The 13,564-nt window shown below is 52.0% G+C and overlaps 1 protein-coding gene across 8 annotated transcripts; it reads right to left on the bottom strand.

Annotated features, from left to right (window-relative positions):
* Nucleotides 1–1,214: 1,214 nt before the first annotated feature.
* On the bottom strand, nt 1,215–13,333 carry Atg16l2 (autophagy related 16 like 2). Of its 8 annotated transcripts, none has more exons than XM_028770714.1 (18): nt 13,151–13,333; nt 11,409–11,508; nt 10,318–10,420; nt 8,377–8,450; nt 7,975–8,226; nt 7,735–7,800; nt 7,361–7,474; nt 6,233–6,295; nt 5,568–5,676; nt 5,086–5,191; nt 4,294–4,364; nt 3,968–4,039; nt 3,745–3,865; nt 3,350–3,455; nt 2,407–2,556; nt 2,187–2,234; nt 1,994–2,095; nt 1,215–1,756 (listed from the first exon to the last, which is right to left on the bottom strand). In XM_028770714.1, exons 1-18 carry the CDS (start codon nt 13,275–13,277, stop codon nt 1,669–1,671), a joined length of 1,872 nt encoding a protein of 623 aa, XP_028626547.1. In that variant the 5' UTR covers nt 13,278–13,333; the 3' UTR covers nt 1,215–1,668. The 8 variants fall into 8 exon arrangements, with proteins under 8 accessions (XP_028626547.1, XP_028626550.1, XP_028626551.1 ...); XM_028770717.1 differs by lacking the exon at nt 13,151–13,333 and adding an exon at nt 12,275–13,072 and having other exon boundaries at nt 1,994–2,069; XM_028770718.1 differs by lacking the exon at nt 13,151–13,333 and adding an exon at nt 12,754–13,072 and having other exon boundaries at nt 1,994–2,069.
* Nucleotides 13,334–13,564: the final 231 nt, after the last annotated feature.

Below are 13,564 nucleotides of genomic sequence, written 5' to 3'. Positions count from 1 at the left end.
GAGTTAGAGTGTAGACTGAAGGAGAGCTGAAAGGATTTGCGGCACCATGAGGAGAGCATCAATACCAACCAACCACAGGCTCCCAGGGTCTAAACCACCAGCCTGGGAGCACTTAGGGAGGGATCCAGCGCTTCAGTTGAATATGTAAGAGTGGAGGGCCCTGCTGGGCATAGGTGGAAGAAGAGAACCTTGACCTCATGAAGGCTGGATGCCCCAGGGAGTGGGAATTTTGAGGGTGGGGAGGTGGGAGTGGGGGGGTAGATAGAGGTTACATCCACAGAGAAGAAGGAGGAGGGGTGAGGGGATAGGGGTTCCTGGGTGGGTGGGGGATGGGGTAAGGGGACAACATAGGAAATGTAAATAAAACATCCAATAAAAAAAAAGAAAAAAAACCCCTCCTACGGACCAGAAAACTAGTGACCCCTGGTGGCCACTGAGAGCTATGCCAAGGGAATGGGCCAAGGCTAAGGGGTTGAGCTTGAACTGCTGCAAAGTCCCATTCCTGGACCCTTCAACTGGTGAACTTGGAAAGCAAGAGAATATGACCACTGTGTTTCCTGTGGCTTCTGAGCCAGGACTGGAGGCAGGAAATGCTGTTCCTACTCTTACAGTTGCTCCCAGTTTTAAGAAGGGAGACAAACTGGAAGTAGGGAACCAAGGCCTCTTACTGAGCCTGACAGGTAAGGATAGGCTGTCAATAAAGGGATCCCAAAAGACAACCTGAATTGCCATTGGGAGAGACAAGGACATTGAAGGCAGAGGAAGAAGCATGTGTAGGAGACCAAAGTGCTGAACTTCTCTGAAGGCAGAAAGGGGACTTCTGACCATGCTGACCATGACACCTTAGATGCGGAGGACCGGCACAATCAACGCCTGCCATCCCGGCACTGAGGCTAAGGCCAGATTTCCACAAGTTCTCAGCCTGCTCTGAGCTATTACATGTGTACCTGATTAGACAGGGTTACATAACATGACACTGTCCAAACAACAACAAAAGCTAAGGAAATGGTGTGAGGACGAGACTAGGGGAGTGAAGGCACCTGTAGAGAGGAGCGGTAAACACAGCAGCCGCACAGACTGGTGCTGTGGCTGCGAGGGGCAGAGGTAACATACAAGGGAGGGATACAGTGGCAGGAGGAGGCCACCCATCATCCAGAAGATAGGACTACAGCTCAGGCCACTATCCCAGGCTCCAGGCAGGCCACTACCAACTATTCCAATGTCACTTTAGTTTATTCACCCTTACCATCAGGACCACTCCCTGGCTGAAAAGCTGCTCTTTGCTGCCCCTGCATGGGCCTTTCTTCATGTTATCCCATGGTTAGACTGGAGCAGCCCATCTTCCAGGCAGAAGCTCTACTATAAGGCCCTAGCTCTATGGAAAAAGAAGAGGCCAAGCCTTAAGTGCCTCTGTACCCTCAAATGCTTCAAAGAGGCAAGGCACATCTTAGATACAGTTTTTAACATTGAGGAGAGTAAACAAATAGATTCTTAAAATTTGTCATTCCTAACTCACACTCTGATTTTAAACAAGCCAGGTCCTGCCTGGCCCTCACATGAATCACACAGTAGACCCCAACTCCAGCTCTGGAGTCCTGAGCATGGGGAAGCTGTTCTCTGGCTTCTGACTTCTGAACAGAGTCCAACCCATACAGGGAACTTGTGCCACTAGTGCCAGAGCACCGCCTTCCTGCCTTGGTCCACACTCACAACATGGTTCCCGGAGAAGCACCAAGCCACGGCATTGACAGCAGAGCTGAAGAAAGAGAAGACAGACCTCAGGAGGGCAGCAGGAACAGGCAGGCAGCCTGACTCTGACCCTGGACATCCAACCAACAGGCACTTTGAGAAGCTTCTGTAAGCCCAAGACAATTTCATTATCTATAAAATGGTCTCCCAGGATGGTGGCGATGGACCCAAATGCATGTGAAAGGTCTAGGGACATATCAGAACATGGAAGGTTTGCATGTGGAAGTTTCAGTAGGCTGCTCACCAGTGGGGTCCCTGTAGGCTGCTCTCCAGTTTCCCAGTGTTCACATCCCAGATGTACAGGGTGCCATTTGAGGAGCCTGCCAGTGCATAGCTTCTGTCAGGGCTGTACAGGTCACAGCAGAACAAGAGAAGAAGATCAGAAGTACAGACACACAAACACAGGCCTATGTATAGGCATGACCTCCCAGACGCACCTGAAAACAGCTTTGGTCCAATCAGAACTGCACTTGAAGCCATCTGCCCTGAGGACAGATTAGGACTGCAGTCAGAAAAGTTGCTACCAGTGTGCCAGTCTTCCTCCAGATGTTAAAAGGGACCAGCACTTCAGCAGGGTCTAGTCTGGAAGGGGCTATCAGGGAGTGCCTCCCGGGACTTTCCTTGCACAGGAGAGGCCCAACTGGCCCAGGCCAGTACCTGAACACCTGTCGGATATTGCTGATTCGCAGGTCAATAACCTTGAGTGTATTGTCTCGGGAACAGCTAAGCAGATGCAGCTGGTCATGGCTGAGGTTCAGGGAGGTGACCCGGCCCTGCACAGGGATGACCTGGATGCAGTGAGGGCCCCTGCGAAGTGAGGGACAGACCGAGATGAAGAAGAGACATCCTGGGACACTTCTGACAGGCTGTATGTGGCCACATTCCCAGGTAGCATAATCCAGAGGCACCCCAGGGCTTGAATCCCTGGGGGTGAGGCTGACAAGACTATCGTCCCTTTCCACTATGGATTAGAGAGTTGGATCCTTTAGAAGGCTCAGGTCACTGAGGAGTAACAGTGATAGCCGGGTATGGTGGAACTGGCAGGTAATCCCAGCTGAGGTAGGAGAATTATAAAATCGTAAGTTCAAGACCACCCTGGGAAACTTTATTGAGATTCCGTCTCAAAATAAGAATGTAAAAGGGGTGGGAGCATTCTCCTAGCCAGCACATATCTCTGCGTTCAACCCCTAGCAAAGGAGCAATCTCAAAAAGAGAGGCCGCAGAGACCTGCAAAACTCGAGCTCTGCCTATGTCAGCCATTCGTGCCTAATGGTGGGCTCATTACTTTAAAAAGCAGCTTTTCTTTTGTTGCTGGTTTTTTTTTTTACTAAAAAGTGGTGATAATATTTAAAAAGGCACTTGTCTGTGTTGGCTGTACGGCCTGGGAAGGAGTTAAGTGCTGACTAAGAGCCACTAAGAAGGTGGCATAGCTCCCCAGACATGCCGAACCCTCAAACACCATGGCCAGCAGAAGCCGCCCACTGGCAGTGCCGGTCTGACAGCCATACTTCTCCAGGGTTCCGTAGCCCTTCCTGCCACAGTCAGAGAAAGGAAGGAAACTGCAAGGAGCCTGTGCCACACGCAGTCCATGCCATATTACCTGCTGTCCCAGAACCGGATCTTCTGGTCATTGTGGCCACTGATGATGATGTGGTCACCGCACGCCACGTCATTGCAGTAGGAAAGCACGTCGATGGTCCTGGAACCTGAGGACCGATGGGAAGACCCCAGAGTCTCAGTGAGTCATCAGGAGCCACTAAATTCAGTGGTATAAGATCAAGTAGGGAAGTCTCCTCCAATATCCCCAGCCCAGGGCTCAAGCCACCTCTAATTCACCTACCAGGGTCACCGAGAAAGCAGGAAGTGAGCGGCAGTGACAGAGAAGGAAATCATTAGAGGTTTGAGCCCACATGAATATGAATCCCGCAGCTACCACAACATAGCAAGGGAAGGGCCCTGACGACTGAGAGTTGAGCAAATGGGATTGGGCCTCACAGTAGGCGCGGCCCAGGTCCCACTCCTTCACTGTCCGGTCTCGGCTCCCAGTCACTGCCTGGTGCCTTGTTAGCTTGAATTTGGCAGCTGTCACTTTGTCCTTGTGTCCAGACAATGTTTCCTGCCCCCACAGAAAGTACCCATTAAGCCAAGCCCCCGAAATAACCACTCTGCAAATCATAGGACATGACCCTTTAACCCTTAGGCAGCAGCTGGGCCTCACCTTGGACTGTGTCTCTCCCACCTTCCAGAGCTGGGCAGCCTGGTTGTAAGTAGCTGCCAGAACCTGGGAGCCCTACAGAGAGGGAGGAGGAAAGGTCCTGGGCCATACTGGGTCTGGCAAAGGCATCGGCCCTCAGGCCAGAGAGCCAAGGTAGAAGCTGTTCCAAGCTTCCCAGTCACTGAGGCAAGCCATGGCTCCAAGGGGAGTGAGTGTAGCTCCTCTAGAGCAGGTTCTAAGCCACCCACAATATGCCCTCAGGCCCCGGAGCCCTCTGCCTAATGTGGAGGCTCAGGTGACATCCATGCCATGGGGCAAAGTCTCCTTACCGAGGGGTCAAAATCCACACTGGTGATGCTGCCACCAGCTCCTTCGAGGGTCTGGTTGGCCTCCAGACGACCTGACAGAGCAGGGGAAAGGACAATGGAATGAGATTAATCAGCCTTACAAAATAGAGGAACTCAGACACAGAGCAGGATGCAGCGACAGAATGGTCTGGCCTGGGCTCTGGGGTGGAGGTGGTACTAATTAGCTCACAATGCTAGAGAAGACCAGAGCAGAGGGACTATCCCTAGGTTATACTGCCAGGCAAAGCCAGGCAAGCTGGAGACCCACTACTGGGAAGCCTTCCAGAGTTGGTGTTGAGTCCCTTTCCCTAGAGAGCACAGGTAGACAGTGTTGGTCACCTCACTGATTTCTGGTAGTGCAAGTAATACTACAACAGGATGTAGCTATGCGAGGCATATTGACACAGTTTATACCAGCACCGGAGAGGCAAAGGCACATAGATGTCTGTTTGAGGCCAACCTGGACTATGTAGTGAGTTCCAAGCCAGCAAGGGCTACACAGAGAAACCTATCTAAAAATTAAAATGTGTCTTGGTAGACCCGGGACTTGGCCAATACCTAGCTCTGTATGCCTTCAGGATGGGAGCAGAGGTCCCTCCACCTCCTCCAGCAGCAGCCATCTGGGCTTAGCCCTCCCTGCTCTGCAGGTCTGAACCCAGAGCGTGTCCTTCAGAGCAGTAAGCTCAGCACCCATCTTCTCCCAGGAGTCCTCTAGCCAATGTTCACAGGATCATTCCAGCAGGGGAGGATGAAGGACAGGTCTGAGATCCTTACCTCCCACGACATTCCAGAGATGGATAAGCCGGTCAGCCCCTCCAGTGGCCAGAAGGCTGCTGTTGGGGCCAAAACAAACCGCATTGACCTCAGAGAGATGGGCATCCTGTAGAAAAGAAAAAAAAAAAGTGGGAGGGGTTGGCACCTGGTCTTCCCCATGCATGGCTCTTTGTGCCCACTCAGGACTTTTCACACCTGTTCTTGCATTGGCAGTTCTCTTTGAAGGTCTCTGCAAGCCTGAGTTTCAAACCTGTCCGCAGAAAGTCTTTTCAACTATGCCTAGACCCCTTCTGCCCCAAGCCCCATGCTGGGTGTCTGTTTCCTTTCTCACGCTATCTAGTCTGTGTTACACTGTAAAATGCTGTGTGGCTCCCACCACAGGCTGAGGGCAAACTCCTCCAGCCTTGCTTTTCCAGCCCACTTGGCCCACCCTGGAACACTCCTATCAGCACCTCAGGCATATGGCCAAGCTCCTTCCTTACCAAGACATCCTGAGCCTGGGAAGGAATTTGGGTACACACACACACAGGGATGCTCTGGTATCGCTGCTCAGGTGCACCCCCAACTGAGTGACCTCTTCTTTTCTTGAAGCTACAGAGGTGGGGATAGAAAAGCATTCAGCAAAGCCTGCTGCTGTGAGGACTTTAAGCTTTCCTGAGGCAGCAACAACAAGCAGACATGGCAAGCGGCAGGACATTACCCATGGCACAGTAAACAAGGTCCACAACCCAGCCTGACCACTGTGGGGATGTGGGCACTGTACACTGAGACGAGCAGACATAAGACAGAGTGGTGGATACAGGAAAGCATTAGGCGTGGCTGGAATATTACTCATGGCATTACCACTGCTAGGCTAAGTTAACTCTGAACAAATCTTAGACATTTTTGAGCTTCAGTTTCCCAACCGATCAATCAACCTCAGGCCGGCGCTCAGTCCCCTATGAGGACTCTGAACAAGGACAGAGCATTATGAACCTGGAAAATAGTTATAAAGAGTTGGTCTTGAGCTATCCACTCAGATCCTGCCTGTGGAGCCCAACAAGATGCACATACAGACAGGTACCAAAGGACGGACAGACCAAGGCTATGCTCAGGAAGCCTTACAGGGCGTGCCAGTCCCTTCACACATGTACACACACACACTTACTCCAGCAGCCCCTTCACCACATCCACACAGCGGGACAGTGTCAGGGAGGTGGCCGAGGCAGACCTGGGGCAGAATGGAGAGACGTACTGAGAGCCTGGCTCACAGCTGTGCCAACAGCACTGATCCTTGTATTTTGCTAGGGACCTTTGAAAAGGCTCGTGCTTGCTCAAGGCAAGAACTAGAACTTGACTCCTTGAAGACTAGGATGACATAGGTAACCCAGAAGGGTGGCGGGAGGGAGAATCTTGGCAATGAACACCTCCCCAAGTCTCCCCCAAGATGGTACCAAGAGTCTCATTCTCTAAGTGCTCACCAAGAAAAGCTCCTGGGAGACCAAGCCCCGGCCTGTGGAGAGGGCTAAGGAAGAGAATGGCGCCTCCAGGGTGAGACAGAGAGCAGGGAAACCCCCAGCTCGCTGAGCTGTCCCCTGAAAACACCCAAGAAAGTGTTTATGCTGGGCTATCTAGATTCATTAGGATTGCCAAGAATTTGGGGAAGTAGCATTACATGATGCTCCTGTTTATTGACTGTCCCAGGGACATGGGTGTCTGAAGGAAAAGTCTTCTGGAAAAGAACCCAAAAATGGGAAAGGAGGGGCAGCCCAACCACAGGCCAACCAAGATGTAGTGGATGCCAGATATGTTGGCACATGCCTATAATTCCAGCTATTGGGAGGTAAAGGCAGGAAGATCACGAGTTCAAGGCCATCCTTGACTTTACACTGTGTTTGAGGCTAGCAGGGAGGCACCCAAAGAGTCAAGCTCCCATCTGATCTCAAGTGTGAACACACTCTGACACAGGCTCACACTCAGGCATGCTCATTAATCTTGCACAGGTGCTCATGCCCCTGTGTGGACACACACATACACTCCCATGCTCACACACACAAACCTAGGACACCTGAGTGTCCCAGGGTCTTGTCTACTTCCCTACCCTTTTATAAGCCTCATAGCTCACCCTCGAGGGCACTGGTTCTTCAAAGTAGGGAATGAGGTAACACTGCCTCATGACACTGGAGGTGGGACTGGTACTGGGATGTACACAAGCCTCTCCAAAAGCTGCTCCTGGAAGCTGTGGACAGCCTCCTGAGTGGGGGGCCAGGTCAGGTGGGAATAATGGAATGCTCACCTGAAAGGCCTCTTCCATTTTTCACAAGTCTCAGTCTCCAAGAACTCAGGCATAGCGGCAGGAGCTAGAGCCACAGTCTCCTCTTTGGTCCCATCTTCTAGAGTGTTTGGGATCCTGAGAGAGAAAAGACCAAAGGGGAAGCCCCTCCCTACCGCAGCGCTAAAGAACAGGTGATAATCGCTAGCTGCAAAGTATTGGCTTTTGTGACCACACATTATCTCCACAAGTGTCTAATGACCTGACCTGTGCATATACATAGGCACCTGGTGTACCTGTAGCCAGCAGGAGTAAGGTGTGAGTAGACTGTGGGTCATGCACACATCCTAGGTCAGCTCCCAGTATTAGAGTCATCCCTGTCCCCTGCCCATTCTTACTCGCTGATGCTCACAGTCCGCTTAGCCGCTTTCTTCAGCTCCTGGGACACCCGAGCCTGGTTGGCCCTGGTAGAGAGAAAAGGCTAAAGGAGGTGCTTTGTAGAAGGGGCACCACAGCCTAAGCAGATCCTTCTGATCAGTGGGAGACCCTGACCTCCCCCACACTCACCCCCATCCCCACACCTTTTAACCAGGCTGAGTCCAGATTGCCTCCCAAGGGGCATATCCCAGAGTTTTCACCTCTCTCTACGCTCATTACGTAGATTGCGCTCGGCGGCGGCGCGCGCCTTACGCTGCACAAGCTGCTCCAGCAAGTCGCGAGCCTCTTCCTGGAGCCTGCGCAGTGCCGCCTCTTGGTGCGCCGCTTGGTCCAGCAGCGTCTCATAGGCTTCTCTAAGTGCCGCGTTCTCCGCTTCCCGTTCCTCCAGCTGCCGGGACTGCTGAGCCCGCACCTCCTGTAGCTGCACCACGCAGGCTTGCAGGTCTTCCAGCCTGCAGAGTAAACATCAGCCGGTGTCTTCGTGGGTCCTCTAACCCCAACCACACACAGGTCTAGAGATTGCTTGGGGACTAGAGGAAAGCTTTAGGGCCCCTTCCCATCCTCTTGCCTGGGGTAGAGACCAAGCCCGACCCTCATCTCACCTGCCCTGCCGTTCCTCCAGCTGTGACTGCAGGGTGTTTAGGGCTGCGCTCTTCTTCACCACCTGATAGGCCATCTGGGAAGGACAAGAGGCATGGGCACTTTTGCGGGGTGAACCTAGCCAGCCACCACCCGTTGCCTAGTTCCTGACAAGGAAGCCCAGGCTGAGCTAAGTTTGCCCTGCAGCTTCATGAGATAATTCTCAGACCCGGAGCTCTAGAGTCTGACCCCTAAGTGTCAGTACTAGCGATGTCCTTTATTTTCTTGGTGACCCTGCGGTAGATATTTAATCTGAAGCAGGAGGAATCTGGCAGGAGAAATCTGCTCCATTTCCGGACCTGTGAAATGTCAGGGTAGTGCTTTCCTAATCACAAGGTAACCCAGAACTATTAGGAACCTACAATAATGGCAGACTATTAGCTGGCACTTGTCATGCCTTGCCCCAAGCACTCTACACACACTGACTCAGTCTCCATAGCACCAAAGGAAGCACTTCCATTTTCATTTTCATTTGACATACACAAGGCAGCCAACAACCATTAAGTGACTCACCCAAAGTTACACAGCTAAGTGGCAGACCTGATTACTTGAACCCAAGCCACCTAACTACACTAAGCTCCATGTAAAGTAATGGTGTACTAAGGGGTGCAAGGGATGTGAGTTCTGTTTCCCATTCCTCAACATCTGGCTTCCTAGCCCATGCCCTGCCACTGGCCTATGTAGGCAGCCCTCAGCAGAGAAGCACATAAGACTAAAATCAAGAACACAGGAGAGCAGGAGCCAGACTCAGTCCTGGAGCCCTGGGTTGAGGATATCTCAGCATTCCTTCAGCTGAGAGCTAAGAACTGAGCAGGCTACAGGGACGCAGCCCCATCAGTGGGCACTGCCTTGCCCTAGTGAGGAACAGATCCCAGGCAAAGCTGTGCCCACCAGTGTTGAGAAGATCAGGATAAACACCTGTAACTTAGGAACTGATGACAGCTGGGGGTGAGGAGAATTCTTCTTACTATCTTGTTCCTAATTCTTCCTCCCCAGAGCCTGAGGAGTGATCGAGGGCTGCTCACCTGCCTTGACACAACTGCTCATGTGAGAGGAGAGGCCTGGGGAGGGACCCTGTGCAGGCAGCTGGAGCACCCATTCCTTCATAACCCAATTATAGCCTTGTTTATCTTTGTTTTGTTGTTTCTTGTTTTTTCTCGAGACAGGGTTTCTCTGTGTAGCCCTGGCTGTCCTGGAATTCACTTTGTAGACCAGGCTGGCTTTGAACTCACAGACATCTGCCTCTACCACTCCAGTTCATTTATCGTGTTCAACACTGAGAAAGCCAGTCGCCATCTCCATCCCCCTCACCAGTCACTTGCTTTCAAAATTCAAATAATAGGTAGAGGTAGAAAGAGATTTAGTGGTTGCCAGGGATTAGAGCTGTTCCAGTGTGACGAAAAAGAGGTATCAAAAAAGAGATCTTATAGACAAGCACTGCAATATCATGATGGCTACATAAATCTGTTCATGATAATGTCACACCACTGTCAAATTATAACCACATAGCACACTGGGGAGAGGCCCTCGGACATCTTCATAACCTGCTCCCACCTTGTGTTGGGCAGGTGAGGAGACATGCTATAATGACTTGTGATTACTGGCGCATCACAGTCTCCATGGAAACCCACAGGACCAGGTCTTGTTTATGGCCACACTCCCTGTTCTTTGGATTGTCAATAAAAAGTTGTTGAAAGAGTGAATGAAGAATCCAGGAAAGTAGATTTGTGTGGGTAAAGGTTCAAGTCCAGGGTCCACATCTCTAAGCCCCAATGCACTCCTCTACAACTATAAAGTCACAGAGGACTGACTGAGATAATGCAGCAAAAACAGCACCACTCTCTGTCTGCCTTCTGCAGACCATCTCTCCCTCCCCCAACATTCTCAGACCCCACCCTGCTTACCTCACCACACACCAGCTGCAGCCCCTTCTTCTCCTGCTGCCACATCACCCTCAGAGAGGCTGGTGATGAGACTTGGTCAAGGCCTGTCCCTGAGACTTCCTCCCTGACAACCAATAAGAAGAATTCATGGCTCCTCCTCTCACCCCAGTGCCCAAAGTATGCCCTAAGAGTCCCCCATAAAAAGCTTGAGGAGCCATTTGCTCTCTCTTGGGGTAAGTGGAAGCCAATCAGAGAACAAGCAGTCTCAGATCTAATATCCGTGACCTTTCTGCTCTAGGATGGTCCAGACCTTGGACCTCTGCCGGTGTCACTCAATGGCACACAATGGCACTTGCTTGCTTTCCCAGAACTCAGGAAGCTAAAACAGTATTCTGTAATCAAGGACAGCCTGGGCTACATAATGAGAACCTGTTAAAAAGAGCTTAGAGTTGGAAAGATGGTTCCCTAGATAGATACACTGCTTGCCACCCAAGAGTGGGGACCTGAGTTTGGGCCCCAGCACCTATATTAAAGAACCTGGCACACTTTGCCAAGAGCTGAAAAAGTTGAATCTGCTAGATATAGGTTCAGTGTAAGACCTTGTCTTAACAACTAAGGTGAAATATAATTAAGGAAGACACAGGTCAACCTCTGGTCTCTACAGATGCACATACAAATAGCACATAAACACACAAGAGAGCCTGGTGTGATAAGCTGGCACACACCTGTAATCCTAAGTGGAGAGGTAGAGGCAGGAAAACCAGGAATTCAAGGTCATTTCCAGCCTACCTAGGCTACGTCCTCTTATCATGTTTCCAACCCATTCCCTGTTCTTCGTAAGCCTCTTTTTGAAGGTATCAGGTAAGGAACAGGGAGAGGGACGAGGTTCAGAAGGGGAAACAGAAGAATAGGACTGGACAGGAGACAAATGCAGACAAGAGTCAGGGCAAACGATATTACGCATATCGTTTATCGAGCTTGGAGAGGACTCAAGAGGCTTTCTACTACTGCCCCCTCTCACATCCCCAATAGCTACAGGCTGAAGAGGTGCCAGGGCTGAGCACAGCAAAGAGGCAGGCATAAGCAGCTCTGATCACTCACAGACAACTCACCTTGAGTCCTTGTGTGGGATGGAGATGACATCCTTTGGCTCTGACTTCAACTTTTCTGAGAACTTGGCTAGCAGTTCAGCCTTCTCTAGAAGATGGTTATCTGGGGATGCAAAAGGGTGAGCCTGTGGCAAAGGCAGATGCTTGCCAGCAAACTCCTGACATACAAGTTGCCTCATGCTGGGATGGCTGAAGGAGACCAGGGGTCCTAGGGATAGGGAAGCCCCTGGAGCTGGGCTCTTCCCCTTCCTGGGGGATATCTGTGTCTGGCAAAGCCTCTTCACAGCATGGCCACAAGCCCACCCAGGAGACAAGGACAGAAAGACTACCAATGCTTCGGACAAACATGGCTACCTAGCACTTGAAGAGAGACAGAAGGAAAGCAAGGGGCCTGGGATTAATTCACCTCTGTCAGAGGCAAAGTCTGATCCAGAGGTGTTGAAACAAACAAAACCACCTGTGTATGGCCTCCAGCAAGTCACTTCCCCTCTGAGGCTCAAGGTTTACAATGAAGTAATTCCCACTTCCACCCAACAGCTTCCCCCAGGTCAATACTGAAGGTCCTTGAGCAATTATCTAACAAATCTTCCCAGGTTAGGTGGTTAGACCTTGGACCCCCCCCCCCCACCCACACCTTTTTTTTTTTTTTTTTTTTACCAGTTCCAGGCAGACTGGGGCTGCGATCAGCACCTCCCTTACCTCACTGTTACCATGGAGACAGGTTCCTGGACCCCGACTAATTCTCAAAACTCTACCCTAAACCCCAAGGCATTGCAAGCACCCCTACCCCAGCATACAAGGTCACAATGTGCCTCATTTCTAAGTAAGAAATCTGAGATAAAGGACTTGAATTACCCAAAACCACAGACCTGGTTCTCTCTAGGTCCCCAGCCTTGCTGCTCCCGTACAGTTCTGGAGGGGGGGTTCCTCCCTTAAATGGGGGGATCCCTCCCTTAAATCGATAGCCCCACTGCTCATCAGAGAAGTTGGAGAAGTGAGGCTGTCTGGAGGTAGAGGTATACGACCCCAAGAGAGAGGCAGCCCTTACAAAGTTCCAAGGAAAACAAGTTTGATTGCGTGGGTGTATCAAAATTAGCACCAAGTGAGGAAGCAGTAGGGAGTAGACTTTCAGCCTCAAACACACAGTCACAGTCGACCAAAAGGCAGTAAATACAGATGCACTCCAGTGTTCCTCGGCTGGAGTGCACACACCCCCTCCTGGCCAAACTGCCCAGAAATAACCACATGAAAGTTCAACTTCCGCTGGCATGTCAAGCACCCTAAAGAAACCTGGGGCCCCATTCGAGCTATGATCCACTAGGCACTGAGGTGCTCCACGAACACATACCAGCATAACCTATCCGCAGCAGATCCTACCAGACTTTCGCTCTTTCCTTTCAGCTACCATGGCTGCTCTGGCCACGCCTGCCTTCCTTAACTTGACTCTGGGACCAAACGGACTGACCAGGCCCTGCTCCAAACGAGCACTGAGACAGAGCTTGTGTGTAGGATGCTCAAGGGAAGCAAAGCTGAGTCTTGAGGGCTAAGCAGCACCCGGGCTGGAAACCGCAGGCAGGGAGTCTGCCTGTCCAGAGAGGGGCGTAACAGTTTCCAAGATGCAAGGCCCTCGGGAACCAAGACGGCGCCGCTGCCCTGAGTCACAAGTCGAGCGGCGGGACAAGCCCTCTCCCCGAACCCCACCTCCTCAAAGCCTGTCATCCCTGAGCCCCCGGGGACACACTCACAAGCCGGCACTAGCTCCAGGAAGAGCGCCTTTTGCGTGCGGTCCCGATGCCGCAGCTGCCGCACGATGTGGCGCTTCCAGACGGCGACGGGCGCGCAGGGATCGCAGGGGGCGCCGGGTCCCGCCATGGCCGCCGAGTGCCTAGCGGCCGCGCACAGCCCAAGCCCGAACAGGAGGGGCGGGGCCTCCCGGGGACTCCATGACGTCAGGGCGGTAGCGGCGGGGAATCCCCGGGCTGTACCAAGCCTGTTTGTCGGGGAGATCTGGACACCTCAAAGCAGGTGCTGCTGCGGCCCAGCCAAAACCTTCAGCCCCAAAGGAGCGAATTTCTGTCTCGGGGTAAGCAGCGAGGATCGCAGCCTCCCTGAGGCCTGTGGGTGCGTCCTAGGGCGGGGCCTCGGGGTCGCCTTCCTTA

Source organism: Grammomys surdaster, unplaced genomic scaffold, assembly GCF_004785775.1.
Source record: "Grammomys surdaster isolate TR1022 unplaced genomic scaffold, NIH_TR_1.0 203, whole genome shotgun sequence".
In the NCBI taxonomy this organism is placed as follows: domain Eukaryota; kingdom Metazoa; phylum Chordata; class Mammalia; order Rodentia; family Muridae; genus Grammomys; species Grammomys surdaster.
The sequence above is the reverse complement of the archived record's forward strand: the minus strand, read 5'-3'. Positions and strand labels throughout refer to the sequence as shown.